We start from the raw sequence: 22,950 nt of genomic DNA, 5'->3' as shown, positions 1-22,950 counted from the left end.
CATATTTCAAAGATATAGAACACATATTCCAAAACTTTATATGGAACCAAAAGAGAACACGAATAGCCTCAGCAATCTTGAAAGGGAATAATAAAGCAGGAGGTATCACACTTCTGGATATCAAGTTATACTACAAGTCCATTGTACTCAAAACAGCCTGGTACTGGCATAAGAACAGGCATATAGATCAATGGAACAGAACAGAGAACCCAGAAATAAACCCACAGCTCTATGGACAACTGATATTTGACAAAGGAGGTAAGATCATACAATGAAGTAAAGACAGCCTTTTTAATAAATGGTGTTGGGAAAATTGGACAGCTACCTGCAAAGAAATGAAACTAGACCACCAACTTACACCATTCACAAAAATAAACTCAAAATGGATAAAAGACTTAAATGTAAGCCGTGAAACCATAAGTATCTTAGAAGAAAACATAGACAGTAAGCTCTCCGACATCTCTCCCAGCAATATATTTGCTGATTTATCTCCATGGGCAAGTGAAATAAAAGACAGGATAAACAAATGGGACTATATCAAACTAAAAAGCTTCTGCACAGCTAAAGACAATCAGAATAAAAAGACAAACTACACAATGGGAGAATATATTTGACAACACATCTGATAAGGAGTTAATACCAAAATTTATAAAGAACTTGTAAAAATACCAGGAGGACAAACAATCCAATCAAAAAATGGGTGAAAGAAATGAATAGACACTTCTCCAAAGAGGACATACAGATGGCCAATAAGCATATGAAAAAATGTTCAACATCACTAATCATTAGAGAAATGTAAGTTAAAACCACAATGAAATATCACCTCACACCAGTCAGAATGGCGCTCATCAACAAAACAACACAGAATAAGTGCTGGCGAGGATGTGGAGAAAAGGGAACCCTCCTGCACTGCTGGTGGGAATTCAGACTGGTGCAGCCACTGTGGAAAACAGTATGGAGATTTCTCAAGAAATTAAAAATCGAACTGCCTTTTGACCCAGTTATACTATTTTTAGGAATATATCCCAAGAACACCATAGCACTGTTTGAAAAGAAGAAATGTACCCCCATTTATGGCAGCATTGTTCACAATAGCGAAGATCTGGAAACAGCCCAAGTGTCCATCAGGGGACGAGTGGATTAAAAAGCTTTGGTACATATATACTATGGAATACTACTCAGCCATAAGAAAGGGTGACATTGGATCATTTACAACAACATGGATGGACCTTGATAACATTATACTGAGTGAAATAAGTAAATCAGAAAAAACTAAGAACTGTATGATTCCATACAGAGGTGGGACATAAAAATGAGATCAATGAAATAAAAGTTGGTTTTGCATCTCAAAAAAAAAAAAGAAAAAAAAAGAACTCCTACAATTCAACAACAAAAAACAAACAATGAACAGATATTTCTCTTAAGAAGTAAATGTAATGGTCAACAAGTATATAAAAAGATGCTTAACATCACTTATCATAGGGAGATGCAAATTAGAAATCATGAAGAGATACCATTTCATTACAATTAGGATGGCTATTATATATAGTTTTTAAAAAAGAAAATAATAAGTATTAGTGAGGTTGTGGAGAAACTGAAACTCTGTGCATTGTTAGTGGGGATGTAAAATGGCGCAGCCACTATAGAAAACAATACGAGCGTTCTCAAATAATTAAAAATATAATTACCACAGAAGCCAGTGATTCTACTTTTGTTAATACATAGAGATAATTGAAAGCACAGATTTGAACAGATATTTGCACATCTATGTCCAAAAAGCAGAAGCAACCCAAGGGGCCATCAATGTATGAATGGGTGACCAAATGTCGTATATATACGAAATGAAATATTACTCAGCCTTAAAAAGGAAGAAAATTCTGACACCTGCCACAACACGGATGAACCTTGAAACATTATTCTGAGTGGAACAGGCCAGTCACAAAAGGACAAATACTGTATGATTCCACTAATATGAGGTACACAGAGGAGTCAAATTCAGAGACTGAGAGTAGAATGGTGTTGCCAGGGGCTAGGGGAAGAGTAAAATGGGGAATTATAGTTTAATGGAGACAGAGTTTAAGTATTGCAAAGACTCCTGTGGATGGGTGGATGGTGTTAACGTTGCACAACCATATGAATGTGCTTAATGCTACTGAATTGTATACTTAAAAAGTGATTAATTTTAGTACAGGGGGATAGACTGTAGTCCAGTTTCATTCTTTTGCATGTGGCTTTCCAGTTTTCCCAGCACCATTTATTGAAGAGGCTTTCTTTTCTCCATTGTGTGTTTTTGTCCCCTTTATCAAAATTGCTCAGCAAGAGAAACTGATAACAAAATATACAGACAGCCAACTAAATGGGAAATGATATTTTCAAACAACAGCTCAGATAAGGGCCTAATATCCAAAATATACAAAGAACTCATAAAACTCAACAGTAAACAAACAAAGAATCCAATAAAAAAATGGGAAGAGGACATGAACAGACACTTGGAAGAAATACAAATGGCCAACAGATATATGAAAAGATGCTCATCTTCGTTAGTTATTAGAGAAATGCAAATCAAAACTGCAATGATATACCACCTCACACCTGTTAGATTAGCTATTATTAACAAGACAGGTAATAGCAAATGTTGGAGAGGCTGTAGAGAAAAAGGAACCCTCATCCACTGTTGGTGGGAATGTAAAGTAGTACAACCATTATGGAAGAAAGTATGGTGGTTCCTCAAAAAACTGAAAATAGAATTACCTTATGACCCAGCAATCCCTCTACTGGGTATATACCCCAAAAACTCAGAAACATTGATACGTAAAGACACAATGCAGCCCCATGTTCATTGCAGCATTGTTCACAGTGGCCAGGACATGGAAACAACCAAAGAGCCCATCAATGGATGACTGGATAAAGAAGAAGTGGCACATATACACTATGGAATACTACTCAGCCATAAGAAATGATGACATCGGATCATTTGCAGCAAAATGGTGGGATCTTGATAACATTATATGAGGTGAAGTAAGTAAATCAGAAAAAACCAGGAACTGCATTATTCCATACGTAGGTGGGACTTAAAGGTGAAACTAAGAGACATTGATAAGAGTATGGTGGTTACGGGGGGAGGGGGGAGAGGGCGAGGGAAAGGGGGAGGGGGAGGGGCACAAAGAAAACTAGATAGAAGGTGACAGAGGACAATGTGACTTTGGGTGATGGGTATGCAACATAAGTGAACAACAAGATAACCTGGAGTTGTTATCTTTGAATATATGTATCCTGATTTACTGATGTCGCCCCATTAAAAATAAAATTATTAAAAAAAAAAGTGATTAAGATGGCAAATGTTATATTTTGTGTATTTTACTACAACTTAAGAATGTATTAAAGTAGCCTGACCAGGGGGTGGCACAGTGGATATAGCATTGGACTGGGACATGGAGGACCCAAGTTTGAAACCCTGAGGTCACTGGCTTGAGCATGGGCTCATCCGGCTTGAGCATGGGCTCACCAGCTTGAGCGCAGGGTCACTGGCTTGAGCATGGGATCATAGACATGATCCCATGGTCTCTGGCTTGAGCCCAAGGTTGCTGGCTTGAGTAAGGGGTCACTCGGTCTGCTGTAGCGCACCCGTCAAGGCACATATGAGAAAGCAATTAACGAACAACTAAGGTGCCTCAACAAAAAAGTGATGCTTCTCATTTCTCTCCCTTCCTGTCTGTCTGTCCCTCTCTCTGTCAAAAAAAAAAAAAGGCATTAAAGTATATTATCAAATTTAAAAAAGCAAGAGGCAGGTAATACATAAAGGTAGTATAATCTCATGTTTAACCTAAACCAGAACCCACATGTGCACACGTGCCTGCATGTATGTTGGTGCCGACAGGCGTGGTACAGAAGGACACAGTGGCTTACCCACTGCGACTGGAAGAAGAGGGGAGAGGCTAGCCAAACCATCTTCTTTGAACATACCGGTATTGTTAAAATCATCCCAGTGCCGATTTCCATTTTCACACTGAAAGGAAGTAGAGGATAATGCGTACCCACTCCTGCTGCTATGACTGGCACAGGCAAATCATAGTTGAATAAGAGGAAGGACAACATCAGAAAGTCGATGTAACTCCGATGACTGGGCAGCAGAACCACCGGATGCTCCTGGATGGCTCGTTGTAGCTTTAAAATAAATAAATGCGACTGTTGAACAATTTTAATTTTCATATTATTAAGATCATATCTCAAATCATAACACAGAGGAATGTGTGTGTGTGTGTTTAGAGAAACACTAACACTGTTTTTCTGCCTCCCCTACTACAAACATGATACTTATTTTCAGAGTTCTAGCTAAACAATCTCACATAAATCAAAATGTGAAAAATGGGAAATTTATGGATCACAAGGATAACAGTGATGATCACTAATGTATGTTAGTTGGGCACCATATTAAGCGTTTTATGTGCTAACCATTTTTTACACTTTGTTTAATACCACATATTTATGACTAGCCATAGCTTGTCTGTGACACGATCACGTAGCTAATACATGGAGGAGCTGGGAACAGAACTGAAGTCAGTCTGAATTAAACAGTCAGCTGTGAACTGCTGTGCCAGACTCACTGTCCACAGTGAGAGAGAACAAGCTTCTCTCGTGGAGATGAAAAACAAAATCTATGAATTTTAGGACAAATGGGAGGAATAGTATTGCTAGGGTAATGGGTGCCATGGAGCTGGGAAGGCTGCGTTTGAGCTTCAGAAACGTTCCTAAGGCTGTTAACCTCAGCAGTGTTCACTGGTATCAACGTGTATCTGTTTTTCTGAAATCTACGTATGACTAATGGAGGCAAGGTCATTTGAGATCAGCTGAGACACGGCCAGCCAACATGCCCTGGCCCCAGCACTGTGTCAAACATCCTTTGCCACAGATCCAGAGAGTAAGTCAGCAATCTAAAAACAGTCACAGGAGGAGAAAGTTGAGTAAAAAGTCTTCATAGGAAAGTTTTTACTTAGAGGAAAAAGCAAACTATTAAGGAATTAGAAAAATCACCATTTGGCAATTGTTATAGTAACAACTGATTCAGGCAAAAATTAGTGAATGTAAAAATAGTGAAGGAAATTACTATGAAAAACAGAACACTTACTCATTCTCCAAGTATCTCTCCACAAGATACCCATTAATTACCCAGGGAAAATAGTAACTTGACAGTGAAGAAAGCTGGTGAATACCCAATACTGTTGTGTAACCAACTGATGCAAGTGACCCGCAGTGGGACAACAGATACCTTGGGGCCCTGATCTGAGAAGGTCACATGTCATTTCTGAGGTGCGCTGGCCAGGAGGACACAGCCAAGTCTAATACTGAGAAAACATCACTCTCCAGGCGTCCCCAAACTGCGGCCCCCTGAGGCAATTTATCCAGCCCCCACTGCACTTCTGGAAGGGGCACCTCTTTCACTGGTGGTCAGTGAGAGGACCACTGTATTTGGCAGCCCTCCAATGGTCTGAGGGACGGTGAACTGGCCCCCTGTGTAAAAAGTTTGGAGACCCCTGCTCTAACCCTAAGTAAGGTACGCTGAAAAAGCTGGCCTGTTTTCTTCAAAAATGAAATTGTCCCAGGATCCAGATTAAAGGTCCACAGTGACATGGAAGCTGACAGTGACATGTGATGTGGGGTTTCCTTTTGCTGTACAAGATATAATGGGGACCACCATGAGATATGGGCAAGGCTGTATTGTTAGTGCTGCATCCATATTACTTTGCTTACTTTGACAACTGTACCATAAAAGAAGGTCCTGTTTATAGAAAGGACACATGGGAACACTGAGGAGAGGATAAAGGACATGTGGGGAACCAGGTGGAGGAGCACACACAGAATGACTTGTGTTACTTGTGTAGTTTGTGAACACCCGACATGAGCTTAGTCTGTGAGTCTCACCTCAGTAAGTTAGTCTGAAGTCTGTAGGTCTGAAAGTCGAAGGAGAAAGCAGCACCCTGCAGAGAGGCAGAGTCTCTCCTGCCAGACGGTGCCCAGTGACTAGGCCTGCCAATTTAGTGCAGGGGAAAGTCTTGAAGCTGACCAAATAGTGAGGGACTGAAGAAGAAACTTTTTTAACAAGCAATACTCACTTTCTGAATACCTTCTTCATTTACACACACTTTTGAGAAAATTTGTTTAAATATTTTGCTCAGGGCAAAAGCAAAAAATCGGATGGCTCCCAGACGTAGTTTGTGGCTCATTTCATCCAAGATCTCGCCAGCTTCCTCTCGGAGGGCGTCCTCGGACTGGAGTGTTTCCTTGGAAAGCTGAAAGGAACAAGAAAATGGGGATACATTTCTGGAAAGAAAAAAAAAGCCAGAGTTCTTTTTACTCAAATCAGTTCCCAATGACACGTTCTAAGTGGGCCAATATTGTGGAACTCAAAAAATGGTATGTGGGTCCTGGTTTGTTGGTTCAGTGGTCAAGTGTTGGCCTGGCGCGTGGATGTCTCTGGTTCGATTCCCACTCAGGGCATACAAGAGAGGTGACCATCTGCTTCTCCACCCCTCCCCCCCTCTTTTTTCCCCTCCTGCAACCATGGCTTGATTGGAGTGAGCTAGCTTTGGGTGCTGAGGATGGCTTCATGGCCTCTACCTCAGGTACTAAAAAGAGCTCCGTTGCTGAGCAACAGAGCAATGCCCCAGATGGGCAGAGCATCATCCCCTGGTGGGCATACGAGGTGGATCCTGGTCAGGGTTTATGCGGGAGTTTGTCTCTGCCTCCCCTCCTCTCACTGAATAAAAAAAAAAAGTGTATGTGTTCTCCTTAATTTAAGTAAACATAGTTTATTTCCCAACAAAACAAAAGTAGATAAATTATTCTGTTTAGACAAGTTTAAAGACTAGAAATTCAGAGAACCGGCTTTGCAGGACAGCATTTTGGACCTAGGAGAACACCGTTCCTTGCCATCTTATGTGTTAGTAAGCCGCCAGTAGCCAGCACCCCTGAACACAGGCAGTGGGACCTTTCAGTGGACGGTCGCAGCACTGCAACCGCCTGCTCAATGTCATTGCCAGACAAGGTAAAAAAACAAGACTACACTGCAACACTATCAGACTACATCAGATATATAAGACACCGGTACAAAATCCCCAAACAAGCAAAGAATAATTAGTGAAATCAACAACCTCACAAGGGAACTCTCAATAAAGCCAAATTTAAACTTTTTAACTTTCCCCAAACAAGCACTTTGAATAGAAGTGAAATCTCTGTTTTACTTAACATTTACCCAGAATGCTCTGCTTTAGGAAGAGGCACAGGTCAGAGGATGGGATGCTAGATCCCCAAATCTCCTGACTACATGCCATGACAAAGTAGCTTATCTTTTCCCCAATACTAAGGTGCAATGAATATAACATGAAATTAGCCATTTTTTTAAACTTTCTTTTTTTAAAAATTTTTATTTTTATTTATTCATTTTAGAGAGGAGAGAGAGAGAGAGACAGAGAGACAGAGAGAGAAAGGGGGGAGGAGCTGGAAGCATCAACTCCCATACGTGCCTTGACCAGGCAATCTCAGGGTTTCAAACCGGCGACCTCAGCATTTCCAGGTTGACGCTTTATCCCACTGTGCCTCCACAGGTCAGGTGAAATTAGCCATTTTAAAGTCAGCTATCAGTGGCAGTTGGGACATTCACCAATGTTGTGCAATCATCCTCCAACTCACTCCATAGCTTATCTTTTTGAGGGCACAAATCAACACTCACAAGTGTGGATCTAGGATAAACTGTTTCCTTTTAACCTGTATTCCTCTATTTTTCTCTGAAAGAGTAACATGGCAAGAAAGGTTTAGTACCCAGTCAGGAGAACCCATACTGAATATAAAGGGACTGAAGATGCAATGACTATAGAAATATTAGCTAAAAGATTTAAATAAGAGAGAGAAGAGGGAGAAAAACAAAACACTCTCCCAAGCGGGAAAACCTTGGGACTTGCTTTTTTACAACCATCTTGTTTTTTAAAATTATGATAAAAAATATACACAAAATTTACATTTTAAAGTGTACAGTGCAAGTGGCCTTGGACCTGTTTATTGAATACAGTGAGAAGTCAATTGGGAAAGAAAAGCTGATGATGGAGAGGAAGGTGAGGACGACCATCAGAGGTCTGTCTAAAACTGAACTCAGCTTCCCCCACTCCTCTAAGTTCCCTTGCTCAGAGAATGGCTGAATCATCCTTGCTCCTTTCCTTCACCTAATAATGTTTACTTTGCTCTGACTGGTGGTGGCACAGTGGATAGAGTGTTGACCCTGGACACTGAGGTTCCGGGTTCAAAACCCAGAGGTTGCCAGCTTGAGCACGAGATCACTGACATGATCCCAAGGTTGCTGACTTGAGCAAGGGGTCACTGACTCAGCTTGAGCACCCCCCCCCCCCTCTGCCCCACCACTTCAAGGCACATATAAGCAGCAATCAGTGAATAACTAAAGTGAAGGAACTATGAGTTGATGCTTCTTATCCCTCTACTCCTCTCTCTCTTTCTAAAAAAAATGTCTACTTTACCTCTCAAAGTTCTTTTCTATTTTTTTTTGTTTAAAGATTTTATTTATTGATTTTAAAGAGAGGAGAGAGAGACGGGGGGAGGAGCAGGAAGCATCAATTCCCACATGTGCCTTGGCCGAGCAAGCATGGAGTTTTGAACCAGTGACCTGAGTTTTCCAGGTTGACACCTTTTCTACTGCACCACCACGGGTCAGTCTTTTCCTCCCTCCCTCCCTCCCTCCCTCCCTCCCTCCCTCCCTCCCTCCCTCCCTCCCTCCCTCCCTCCCTCTCCCCCTTCTTCCCTCTCCCCTCCCTTTCCTTCCCTTCCCTTCTCTCTCTCTTCCTTCCTCCCTCCCTCCCTCCCTCTCTTTCTTTTTTTACAGAGACAGGGAGAGTCAGAGAGAGAAATAGGGATAGACAGACAGGAATGGAGAGAGATGAAAATCATTAATCATCAGTTTTTCTTTGTGGCACTTTTTTAGTTGTTCATTGATTACTTTCTCATATGTGCCTTGACCGTGGGCTTTCAGCAGACCACCGTGGGCTTTCAGCAGACCGAGTAACCCCTTGCTCAAGCCAGCGACCTTGGGTCCAAGCTGGTGAGCTTTTGCTCAAACCAGATGAGCCCACGCTCAGGCTGGCGACCTTGGGGTCTCGAACCTGGGTCTTCTACATCCCAGTCTGACGCTCTATCCACTGTGCCATTGCCTGGTCAAGCTCTTTATTTTTTATAAAAAAAAAACTTTTATTCATTTTTGATCAGGGAAAGGATAATTTCAGTGTTGACTTCTCACCTAATCATGAACTTGGACTTATAGGATTCACTATCATAAAAACACTGCGCCTATTGACTTTGACAATATAACTTAAAATATAAATATCCTTTCTGTTCCCTAGGGCTGTATATTTAAAGAATAAACAGATCTCTTGCAATAGCCAACACTGGTACTCGGCCTAAGTGTAAGATCAATATTGGAAAACAGGAGCAAAATAAGGCCAAGAGCATTGCAACTTGATAGCCCAGCAAGGACAAACATCACTGGAACAAAGCTGCAGGCACCAGATAAAACAGGCAGGTTCATCAGCCTAAAAGTTTGCACTTTAAGGTGAGGCCAACTATTCCACCTGTGACTATGTATGCTAATCCTACAGGTTTACATGGAACCGTTAAAGCAAAACTTAAGCCTGACCTGTGGTGGTACAGTGGATAAAGTGCTGACCTGGAATGCTGAGGCCGCCAGTTCGAAGCCCCTGGCTAACCTAGTCAAGGAACATACGGGAAGCAACTATTATAAGCTGATGCTTCTCACTCCTGCCCCCTCTTTTCTCTCTCCTCTCTCTCTAAAATAAATAAATAAAATCTTTAAAAAAACAAACCACCATTAAATCCAATAACTACACTTAATATAAAATTCAAAGCTTAGATTTACCCAGGAAATCCTCCAAAATCTAGGGGTAACACTGCCTCTTTTTAATGCGCCAGGAAGATGTAATGATGTGACTTGCATTAACAGAAGACTTAGAGCATACTGTTTTGACACTATTCCTTCCCAAGTCTGAATATGGCTATACTTAGCTACTCAGCTCAGCCATGGCCTACGTTAAAAAATGAAATACCAACAGAATACAACTAATTTACTCAGCTACTACTTCAAATACCTTAATCTAACTGTTGTTCTATTTTCAACAACCCCAAATTTACCTGCCACAATCCTTGTGTGATAATGTAACTATTTCTGATACTCTCAAACAGTAGCTCCTGGCAGTTTAACAGTGCTTTCCCTAGGGTATATATGGACTTTTGATCAAGGGAACAATTAAAGTCACAGTATTATGATTAATCAAAAGTCTTTCTAAGAGACCACTAGTAAGTTAGAAATATTGGGTTGGGGAATAAGTTCGTAGCGTTTTTACCAAAGACTTTTATTTAAACAAAAAACAATAATTATATCAATAAGTTAATCAATTATATATTCGCCGTTGCTGTTTACAACCTCTTCCCACCTCTCGACCAATTTGTTGATGCCGTTCCACCAAAAATCGCCTGGTCTGGTGTCAAAGAAGTTGTTGAGCCAGTTTTTAAGGACCTCTTTGTTATCGAAGGTAATGCCCTTCATATGGTTTGACAGGGAGCGGAAAAGATGGTAATCGGTCGGTGCAAGGTCCGGAGAATACGGCGGATGCTGAAGGACCTCCCATTCGAGATCTTGGAGTGCGGCTTTGACGACTTGTGCAACATGGGGCCTGGCGTTGTCGTGAAGGAGTATGGTTTGACCATGTCGATCAGGTCTTTTCAGTGGAATAGCCTCATTCACGCGGTGTAGCTGGGCAATGTAGAGTTCCTTGTTGACCGTGGCATTCTTTTCGAGCATTTCCCAGTTCTTCATCGAATTCAGAAGGCCTTCCACTGAGGCACGTGTCATCAATGTCAAAGTCGCCATTTTTGAACTTTGCAAACCATTTTCGTGCTGTAGACTCGCTTATGACACCTTCTCCATACACGTCGCAAATGTCCCGGGCTGCTTCGGCAGCTTTTTGACCTCGATGAAAAGCAAAGAAGAGCAGGTGTCGAAAATGTTGATTTTTGCCTCCTGGGTATTCCATTTCTAAGCCTCAAAACTAATAAAAAATTAAATAACTCAAAAATACAATTAACATAGTTTTGTAGAGCAGAAAGAGTTTTATCGAACGAATACTTACCCTTTGCCAAACAGCAAACAAATCGTTGTAAAATAAAATATAAAAACGCTACGAACTTATTCCCCAACCCAATATTTAGCAAATCCTAACAAATGGTTTTCCAGAAACAGAAACAAAGCAAAATCTCTTCTATTCATAAGAGGAGCTACAGACATGCTTTGTGCCGTTGAAGGGGTACTTTTCTTCAGATTGTAATCCTTAGAGCATGCATGGTCTACTAGAAAGCTTCCACTAATCACAACACTGACTCCAACATGGAGACTTCCATGACAACATCTCCAGATACACAGAGAGGAAAGACATTTCTCAGCACTGTAGGAAAAGGCTCAGTGAACAGGAAAATGAAGACTGGGAGCACAGAGGACAGCTAACAAAAATGGGGAACAGGATGACACTGTGGCTCGTCAGAAGGCCCATAGTTTCCCACAATGGACCAATATACTCCTTAAAAATAAACTGCTTTAATTGTTGCTTAAAATTACACTTTTACAGAGCTATTTATACCTGATACAGAAAAATAATCACAAGGAGAAGCACTTATTTGATGTTTAATATGAAATCATACAAATAAAATTTGTATAAACACACCGAATCATTACACAGATAGCAAAAGACAAAGTAAAAACAAAGAAAACTAACTGGCAGCTATATTCAATTGTACAAAGTTCTGTCTTGCACACTAGTCTTTTACAAAATAATCATCTTAGAGCAACAGAACCAATCTTCAATGTCATCTGGCAAGATGGGTTACTTTAGTAAGCTCCTCCTGTTTTCTCCAATGGCTAGTAATTGTTTTGGTGATTGCCCCTAGAGACAACCTTGCTGTAAGGACTCTGTTGGCCCCTGTAAGCCTGCATATCCCTCTCCACATGTAGTTCCCATAGTTATACACTCTAGTTTTGATCACCACCATAGGAACTATTGTAATGTCCATACCCTTGATCGTAATAATATTAGCTATTGAATGCTCAGTTCCCATTATGACCCTGACCTCTGCCCCGACCCCTAGGACCACCTCCTCCTCCTTTTGGTTGTTGTTGTTGCTGCAACTTTAATTTCACACTTCCCAAAACTAACCTGATAGATCAGCTTTCTAACAATTCCTTTACTAGTTTCTCATCTATACACGTGATAAAACAAAAACCTCTTCATTTGTTTTTATATCCATGGGAAGCTCAATATTTTCAATCTCTCCAAAGCCTCCAAAATATTCTTTAATTTGTTCTTCAGAAATATCTGGGTTCGACCCACCCACAAAAACCTTTGGGGGGCCTTCCCTTTTAAAGCTTTGGCCCTTTGGGGGTCTTATCAACACTAGCAGCATCTTTGAAAAGTACAAATCCAAATCTTGATTTTCTGGTGACCAGGTCTGTTTTTTGTTTTTGTTTTTTGTTTTTTTTTGTTTTTTTCATTTTTCTGAAGCTGGAAACGGGGAGAGACAGACAGACTCCCGCATGCGCCCGACCGGGATCCACCCGGCACGCCCACCATGGGGCGACGCTCTGCCCACCAGGGGGCGATGCTCTGCCCCTCCGGGGCGTCGCCATATTGCGACCAGAGCCACTCTAGCGCCTGGGGCAGAGGCCACAGAGCCATCCCCAGCGCCCGGGCCATCTTTGCTCCAATGGAGCCTTGGCTGCGGGAGGGGAAGAGAGAGACAGAGAGGAAAGTGCGGCGGAGGGGTGGAGAAGCAAATGGGCGCTTCTCCCGTGTGCCCTGGCCGGGAATCGAACCCGGGTCCTCCGCATGCTAGGCAGACGCTCTACCGCTGAGCCAACCGGCCAGGGCCCCAGGTCTGTTTTAATTGGGCAGTCTACAACTTCCCTAAGTCGACACAAATATTCAGTTAGATCTTTCTTGCTTATATCCCACTCAAGCCTCCTAAAAACATTTTACTGTCAACCTGCTGATTCTTGCTTGCCTTGGTCCTGGATCCCTCTGCTATGCACAGTGGACTCCTACTAGTGATTCTGTATCATAACTGATTGTACAACTGCCACCATTCCCTAGGAGATTATACACTTAAGAGGTCAGGAACTCTGCTTAACTTGCTCACTGCTAGATGCCCAGTGTCTAGCACACATTATGGCTATGACAAACATTTGATAAGTGTGCTGAATACAGCTAAACCTAAAAAAATACTTTAAAGACAGCAAAATAAACTTGTAGAATCAAGAAGAGAAAGAACTTGTTGACAATGAGCAAATCTGGCTGTAGTAGAATAGGGAGTCACTTACCTGTTTAATGACATAGTAAATCTCTTCAGAATTGAGAACACTATATTTAATATCACTTGGCTTGCATGGAATAAGTCCCTTATACAGAAGAGGTGTATAGCATTTCATTGCAAATTTCAAGTCACTGACATGCCTCCTTTCCTCTAAAGTATCTTCAAATTCGTCCCACTTTTTAAGCTCCTTCTGTGGAGAAGAATGAAAGTAATGCACATATTGTAAAATAAATTAGGACAGATTAGGGCTATACTTGTAACACTTCATTCTTACCAAAATTTTTATTCTCTGACATATGAACAAGAGCAGAGTAATCTGATGTTAGATGTTCATAGACCATGAAAAAAATTTAATTAGGAACAATAAATTGATATTAAACTATCCTAATATTTTACTTTTATATTTTTGAATGCTTTGTAAAGCCAAGACCCCTTTTGAAAAGTTAACAAATAGAAAAGGTGAGACATTAAGGTGCAGAATAACCTGATCAATTTTACAAGGTTTCATCATCACATTGATAAATTTGTTTTGTCTGCTTCTTCCACTTAGCTTTAAAAATTAAATTAAAGCATACCTTAGAAACTTAAAATGATGCCAAATCAAATAAAACTACATGGGTGCAAACAAAAGGAAAATTCACTCAAGAAAAATGTGCTTCTACCAAAGCTACTATTAGGCAGTCTACTAGTTGTGATTATTCTTTTTTAACTGATTGCTTTTAGAAAGACAAGAGAGAGGAGGAGGGGAGGAAGAGAGAGAGAGAGAGAGAGATGGAAAGAGAGAAAAGAAGAGAGAGGTATTCATCTGTTATTCCACTTAGTTGTACACTCACTGTGTGCCCTGACTGGGGATCAAACCTGCAACCTTGGCATTTCTGGATGACACTCTAACCGACTGGGTTACCCGGCCAGGGCAGTAATTACTTTTTTATTTCAACTCACTGCAATTCAGCTTCTATCTACCAGCTCCTGAAAGTGCCGTTTATTAAGCTACCAATAACTTCTGCACTGTTAATTCTTAAGATTTTTTTTTTTAAAGACTTTATTTATTCAATTTTCAGAGAGGAGAGAGAGAGAGAGAGGAGGAACAGGAAGCATCAACTTCCTATATATGCCTTGACCAGGCAAGCCCAGGGTTTCGAACCGGCGACCTCAGTGTTCCAGATCGAGGCTTTATCCCACTGTGCCATCACAGGTCAGGCTGCACTGTTAATTCTTAAAAGGTTTTTTGATTATAAAAGTTGTGATAGTAATAATAGCTAACATGAATAGTTGCTTACTAAATGTCAGGCACTATTCTAAGAACTCATCATCCCATTAAGGAACAATCCTATTTTTAAGTGCTATATGTATTTTTAAAAGGAACAATCCTCCCAACAAATCTATGAAAGCTATGAAGCAGTTTTTTTTTTTTTTAAAGTTTTATTTTGCAAGTGTGTGTGATTCTTTTTTTTTTTTTTTTTTTTTTTTTTAATTTTTTATTTATTCATTTCAGAGAGGAGAGGCAGAGAGGAGAGAGAGACAGAGAGAGAGAAGGGGGGAGGAGCTGGAAGCATCAACTCCCATATGTGCCTTGACCAGGCAAGCCCAGGGTTTCGAACCAGCGACCTCAGCATTTCCAGGTCGACGCTTTATCCACTGCGCCACCACAGGTCAGGCTATGAAGCAGTTTTGATCGTTACCGTCATTGTACAACGGGGAAACCAAGGCAGAGAGAAGTGAAATAACTCACGCAAGGTGCACAGCTTGCAAAGGGTAGAGACAAGCTTTAAACTCAAGCCTAATGACTTCACAGACCTTATTCCTACTCACTACACCATTTATCACTCATAATTACAGAATAGTTGGAAACATGAAAACATGTAAGCAAGTAAAAATTACCCACAATTTTATACCCCAGGAATAATTACTTAAAAATATATTTTTTCCCCATTAATTTGAGAGAGAGAGAAAAGCATCAACTCATTTCACTTAGTTGTTCCATTTAGTTGTGCACTCATTGATTGCTTCTTATATGTGCCCTGACCGGGGGGTCAAACCTGAAACCTCTAGTGTGCAGAGTCAACGCTTTATCCACTGAACCACCTGGCCAGGGCTGGGTACAACCACTCTTAACACCTGTTTCCTTATTTTTTTCATTCATAGTTGTAGAAATACATTTTTTTTTTGCATGTGACAGAAACAGAGAGAGAGAGAGACAGAGAGGGACAGACAAGAAGAGAGAGATGAGAAGCATCAATTCCTCATTGCAGCACCTTAGTTGTTCACTGATTGCTTTCTCATATGTGCCTTGACCCAGGGGCCACAGCAGACCGAGTGACCCCTTGCTCAAGCCAGTGACCTTGGGCTCAAGCTGCTGGTGAGCTGTGCTCAAACCAGATGACCCCGTGCTCAAGCCGGCAACCTTGGGGTTTTGAACTTGGGTCCTCTGAGTCCCAGTCTGACGCTCCATCCATTGCGCCACCACCTGGTCAGGCAGAAATACATATTTTTAAAGTTCAAAACATGGATTATACCAAATATAGTTTATTTTGCCTGTAGAATTATATTGAATATTTCCCTGTATTAAATATTTTTTTAACACTTTTTAAAATTAAAGAAAAAAAATTTTTTAATTGAGACTGGGGGGATACCAAAATGGACTCCCATATGCGCCCTGACCGGGATCTACTCAGCAACCCTGTCTGGGGCTGATGCTCTGCCCATCTGGGGCTGCTCCCAACTGAGCTATTTTTAGCACCTGAGTGGAGGCTCCACAGAGCCATCCTCAGTGCCTGGGGTCTGTGTGCTCAAATCAATTGAGCCATAGCTGTGGAAGGGGAAGCAAGAGAGAGAGACACACACACACACACACACACACACACACACACACACAAAGGAGGGGTGGAGAAGCAGATGGGTGCTTCTCCTGTGTATCCTGACCAAGAATCGAACCCAGGACATCCACATGCCAGGTTGATTTTCTACCACTGAGCCAACTGGCCAGGGCCTGTTCATAAACATTTTGGCAGCTACATAATCACCTTTATGTTCCCTAACTTTTTAAAGTAATTTTTTCTTGATTACAAAAGAGATATATGTTCGTTATAAAATTTTGGGAGATACAGTAAAGCACAAAAAAGAAAATTAAAATTGCCCCTCCTCCTGTGACCCAGAGGCCATTTTGGTGCACAGTGTTTCTCTGCTTGTAGACATGTCCCTCCCCACCACACGTACATCTTATTTGCCACCTGAGTTTTTGCTTACTGCCATAACCCCTTGTCATTTAAATTTCTTCCACATCATTATTTTAATGTTGGATATTTGAATTATTTTCCATTCATCACTATTATAAAAAAGTGCATCAAATGCTATCATTTCTTTTGAATTTAATCATTAAGCCCTGGCCTCTTTTAAGTCTTCATTCTCCTAGACCTATCTCGACGGCATGACACCTCTCTCAAGCGCTCCCTCCCGTTCCAACCTCCAATCATCCTAAATTTTTCCTGTTTTAGTAGGTTTTCAATTCAAGACTGTCTCCTTTTGTAGCAGAAAACCCAGCCTATTTCTCCAATCCAGATTTCTAACTTGGGGAAAAATTTCTCCCAAAACTACAAACATGTCATTGTCACCTCCACTTCCTTTATTATGTTAACATCCTCAAACCTCTCCTTCACTCCACACGTGCTGAGTACTGCCACCTACTCAACTGGTTTAAAATGCTACTTGCTTCTGTTTCTGATATCTTTTGCCCTGGCCTCTTCTCTCATCTGAGCTCCTCATGTACATATTTAGTTGCAAATACATCACACTTGGCCTTTCTAAAACTGAACTCATTTTTCTTTTGCACTATCCTACAACCTGATTATTTCCCTGAAATCTTAATCAACTGCCATGCTATCCACACAGCATTTCTATCATTCTAGACCCTCCTCCCCCACCGTTTACCTTTCAAAAATCCAGTCCATCCAACCCTGTTATTGTGGCCTTCGAGACTGTATCACAACAGCCTCCTTACTTGGCCTTCGAGACTGTATCACAAGTCTCCTTACTTGTCTTCTAGCCTGGTTTGCCGTCCATCATGCTGCCAGGTCCTCTACTGAACATATAATTCTGACCACATTGGTCCCTGTTTGTGAAGTACTTAAATGACTCCCCACCTTCAGAATAAGATCTACGCCAGTTCTCATGTCATCTGAGAACCTCTATGATGTAGCCTCTCCTTTCCTCTCCAGACTCATTCCCCATGCCATGTTACATAGTTCACTGAACAGCAAGTGATTTGCACTCACCCAACATAATTCATTACCGACATGCCTCTGGGCCTTTGCACATGCTCTTCTCACTGTCTGGAATTTCTTTCTGTGCCTCTGTCATCTTGCTTTAGGCATCATGGTTTGGTGTAAACTTTACTTGCATTCCTCAGGTGGAATTACTGTCTTACTCATTAGGACTTTTTTTTTACCTACTACATATGCCTACTATGGTATGCATCCCGTAGCATTGTAATCATTTGCACAACTGTCTCCTGCTCAAATGCAATTATTTGAGGACAGGACAGTTTGCACCCTCCTTGTATTTCCAACATTGAGCTATGTTTGGAATATACATATTTGGTCATTGGTCTAACTGAGTGACTAAATGCTGTAGTAACAGAAAAGAAATACAGATTGTTAAACTGAGACCAGGATTAGGCATGAGTATAAATAAAAGCAAAGAACACTTATCAATTTTTTATAAAATAGTAGCATGTGAAAAAAAATAGCATGTGAAATACACAAATGTGAACCTTTTAATGCCCACATATACAAAGTACAGAGAATATATAAGAGAAAAATCTAACTGCTGGTGTTCTGGCATAAAACTGTAGTCCTAACATATCACACACTCGTTTAGAAGGCTGCAGAACCTTCTCGAATTTCATATTTCTCATTAATAAAATAATATACAGTTATATAGGCTCAGACTTGGTAGAATGTAACAAACTACCATTATAAATGATATGTTTTTTGGAGATAAAAGGAAGCTTAGAAATATCTCATTTAGTGATCCTGAGGGTGGGAAGAAAAAGGATCAGAATCAGCTGGCGATTATCTATCTATCAAGCCAGAGAGGGAGTCCAAAAGGAGGGATAAAAACCCAAGGGAGAGCTGCAGGCATGCATATTTTGAAAAGTTTGTCCAATAACATCTACAATCTTTTCTTGGTTCTGTTACCTGCAGGATTGCATCCACAATTCTAGCACAGGAACCCACCCCACCCTGCTTAGCCTTCCCTTTGTTCCAACAGTCCAACTATACAAAGACATGCAGCTCGCTAAACAAGCTGCTACCTCTAAGAGTAACTCTCATTGTCAAATATTTATATTTGAACACCTATTATATGCTTGGCATTCTGGTATGTGTTGGGTTATAGTGGTGATTAAGATGAATTCAGCCTGTATTTTGAGTAACCAGGTGCACGGTGGTACCAGTTATGAGATAAGGCATTTACGAATGGCCTGTCTTGCTGTTCATCTGGGAAATACTTAGTCTTCAACTACAGCTCCTGTTCACCTACTCTGTGTACCATTTTCTGAATCTCCCCCAAACCCAGACTGAACTGGTCATCTTCTCCTTTCAGTTCTTCCAGAACCTTCAATACATTTCCATGACAGCACCTAAAGGAGTCATTAAACTGGTATGTAGTGTCTTCCCTACGAGATGGTGAACTTCTTGTCTGGGTAGGTAATGTGTCTTACACATTTTTGTATTCTCAGTTCCCAGTAGGAACTCCATCATTGCAGAATGAAAAGATAAATTACTGAGTGAAACCACTTTTAAACCCTGTTAATGGTTTCCCAATATTCACAGGCTAAAGTTCAAACTTCTGCTCATCTGGCCCTAACACAATGTCCAATCCAATGGTTTTTAACCCAGGTTGCACAATTAAATAACCTGGGACACTTAAAATGCTGATACCCAGGCCCCCTAGAGATTCTTGATTTGGTCTGTGAGTGGTACTTGGGAATCAGAATTATTTCTGAAAGTACTACAAGTGATTCCTACACACAGGTTGATTATTAATTAATTGTACTTCTTTATAACATGCTGGGGAAGTATTTACCATGATACAATTAATATATTTACACGCTACTCACCCAGGAGCACCATACAGAGGAGCCCAAGTAAGAAGACTTAGGTGAAGTCTTCCCTCCTGTTGTTGTCGTCCCTATCTTAATGACCTTATCCAGACCTCTCCTTGCACTGCCTTTTCTAGGACTCTGTAGAGTCCATTCATTCACCAGATGACTGAGAGCCTGCGATGTACCACACTGTTCTACAGGCTGAGAATACAGCATGAACAAGGTGGACAAGGAAGGCGCTCTGAGGGAGCTTACATTCCCTAAGGAAAGACGGACAACAAATAAACAAGGCACGTTCACCTGGGGATTCCACCACTGGTAGCGTGCTGGTAAACCTTGGACTATGGGAGAGCCCTCCCACCACACAGAAGTCTAGCTACTAGTACAACCTCACTGAACACAGGGTTGGGGAGAGATGCACAAAGCCTATTATACATGCTTCCCACCTTACAGTATGATAAATAGACATACAGAACCTCAAAATCATAGATAATAGTAAACTTTAGTAAAATAATTAAGAAGTGCTGAGTTCTGAGTATATATTACCTTTGTTTTTAGCAGGATTTATTTAATCGCAAATTTATAACTTCACCTTAGATTCTGGGGGCGGGTATTTTTCTGAAGCTGGAAACGGGGAGGCAGTCAGACAGACTCCTGCATGCGCCCGACTGGGATCCACCCGGCACGCCCACCAGGGGGCGATGCTCTGCCCATCCGGGGCATCACTCTGTTGTGACCAGAGCCATTCTAGCGCCTGAGGCAGAGGCCATGGAGCCATCCTCAGCGCCCGGGCCAACTTTGCTCCAATGGAGTCTTGGCTGCGGGAGGGGAAGAGAGAGACAGAGAGGAAGAAGAGGGGGAGGGGTGGAGAAGCAGATGGGCGCTTCTCCTGTGTGCCCTGGCCGGGAATCGAACCCGGGGCTTCTGCACGCCAGGCCGACGCTCTACCACAGAGCCAACCAGCCAGGGCCTTCACCTTTGATTTTTAAATAATGGCTGTGTTTCAACAATGGGCTTATAAACTTCAGGAAAATTTAACAATCAGCTTTGACACCAAGTACAAGACTGCTGTAGCCAGCACTGGAAAGATAGAGTCACTAATGAGAAAGAGTTAGTGATGCGCTACTTCAGATTGAACAGTTGGCGAAGGCTTCTCTGAGGTGGGGATACTTGTGCTGGGATCTCAGCAATGCTGGGAAAACATCGCATGTCACCCAGAGAGAACTGCGAGCACTCTGAGGGAAGAACACACTTACTGTCTGAGATACCGCAGAGCACTGTGACTGAAGCTCAATAAAGATGAGCAAAATCAGAGGTTGCAGTTGCTTGAGTATGTGCTGTTGCAGCATGTTGTAAAGAGTCAAGATTTTTTATCTTATTTATTGATTTAAGTGAGTGAGTGAGAGAGAGGCACACACAGACAAACATGGATTTGTTGTTCTACTTATTTATGTATTAATTGGTTGATTCTTCTATGTGCCCTGACTGGGAATTGAGCCCTCAACCATGGCATATTGAGTACTATGCTCTAACAAACTGAGCTACCTGGCCAGGGCCCCCTGTCTTCTTTTCATTCTGTGGTCTCATTGAAAGATGTCAAGCAGACTTGTGGCTTTGGATACAACCTACTTGCTGATGGTTGTCAAGACCACATATATAGACCAGACCTTCCTTTTTTGCTCTGCTACCATATTTCTAACTCTATTGAATGTCTCCTAAGCTGCTTATGCTGTATTTAGTCCATACATAACAATCCATAACAATTAAAAATCATTACCTCTGCCTCTCACATCGCAGACTGAACACAACCCTAATTAGGACGTCACTCTGACTAAACCTGCTTCTCTCCCGTATTTCCTGTTTGCGAAACAGGGATCCAGGTGGACAAGGAAGGCGCTCTGAGGGAGCTTACATTCCCTAAGGAAAGACAGACAAATAAACAAGGCACGTTCACCTGGGGATTCCACCACTGGTAGCGTGCTGGTAAACCTTGGGATCATCATCTACCCAGTTGCCAAATTACAGACACCAGGAGTCACTTCAGACTGCCTCCTTTTCTGTAGCCAACACAATCAGCTGTTCTAAATATCCCACAAACTCCCTCTATCCCACTCTTCTCCCCAGACTCACTGCCACTGCCTTACTCCACACTGGCTTCCCTTCTCTGGATTACTACAAAGACAACCTGATCAATCTCCACGATCATGGCATCAAATTCCCTCCCCAAACAGATTCCACAGTGTCTACTTAAGTAGAGTAAAAGAGATTATTCATACAAACAATAATATCAGACACCAAGCAGTTCTCTTAGACTTTCAATGTACAAATATGATCATCCTTAAACAACACCCTATAAAGTTAAGATTTTACCCTTAAGAGTGTATAAACATGATAAAATAAAATTCCTTCAGGAAATATAATCTGCCTACTTCCTTAGTTTCATTTCTCACGTCCCCTCTATTCTACCCTTACATGCAAGGGAGTAGTTTTCTTACACAGGTGCCTAGAACAGTCTTCCACTCCCTCATGTTCTATTTACATCTCAAAACTCAGCTCAGGTTTCACCTTCTCTTCGAGTCCCCAAACATATCAGGTGCTCCTTTTCATTACTCCCACAACTTCCTACTCTGCATGCTTTAACCACTGCCCTTATCTCATGCCACTGTAATTATTTACTTTTATGATTTCCTTTGAAGTCATGGGCTGGATCTTTAACTTCTCTATCCTGGACATTGAGAATAATGGCTAAGAACACTGTATATGCATTGCTGCAATGTCTGTTAAAAAGAGCAGTATTTAAAATATCTCAATACCACTCTCAGATTAGATGGAGCATTGCACAACCATACTGTGGCTGAGGAAACAAGGACAGCCTCAAATAGTAAGAAAAAATTCAGGTTATGATGAGAGTAAAAACTGTGTTCATAAGAAGTATGCAGCATCATCAGAATAGAAAAAGCTCATATACAACTTCACATGAGAAGTTGACAAATCTTAGCAATAAAGAATCATTGGTGAATGAGGAAGTAAAATACCAACTCTTTCCTTTAATACACATAGAAAAGTGTACTTAAGTCACAGACCTACTGCATACCAGAGTAGCACAGCAACCGTTTCCTACATTCCTTACATACTGCCTCTGAAGTAGCAGAGTTAGGGGGTCTCACCCCACAGTTTCACCACAGAACTGTGGGGTGAGAAGGCCCACGAGGAGACAGGTTAAAGCGATAAGCCTTACAGAAGGGGACAGTTAACAGCAATTAAGTGCTCTTGACTGCAACAAAATGGAAAATTCCTCATATTCCAAAGAATACTGATTTCTCAATCTGAAGGGAGCCACAGATACACACATATCCTCTTTTGAAACTGGTTTTTTTTTAAATTTACCTTGCTATTTTTGTTTTTCCTGTTTTGAC

General features: G+C 41.3%; 1 protein-coding gene across 2 annotated transcripts in view; it reads right to left on the bottom strand.

Moving 5' to 3' along the window:
- GNPAT (glyceronephosphate O-acyltransferase) overlaps positions 1-22,950 on the bottom strand; it is a 42,899-nt gene that overhangs the window by 18,251 nt on the left and 1,698 nt on the right. The window contains exons 2-4 of one of the 2 annotated variants that reach the window (XM_066383086.1): positions 13,439-13,621; positions 6,111-6,287; positions 4,035-4,164 (exon numbers count right to left, since the gene is read on the bottom strand). In XM_066383086.1, coding sequence (XP_066239183.1) covers positions 4,035-4,164; positions 6,111-6,287; positions 13,439-13,621 — 490 coding nt within the window. The remainder of the gene's footprint in view (positions 1-4,034; positions 4,165-6,110; positions 6,288-13,438; positions 13,622-22,950) is intronic. The other variant, XM_066383075.1, reaches the window with a different exon arrangement.

Source organism: Saccopteryx leptura, chromosome 1 (assembly GCF_036850995.1).
Source record: "Saccopteryx leptura isolate mSacLep1 chromosome 1, mSacLep1_pri_phased_curated, whole genome shotgun sequence".
NCBI classification, from domain to species: Eukaryota; Metazoa; Chordata; class Mammalia; order Chiroptera; family Emballonuridae; genus Saccopteryx; species Saccopteryx leptura.
The sequence above is the reverse complement of the archived record's forward strand: the minus strand, read 5'-3'. Positions and strand labels throughout refer to the sequence as shown.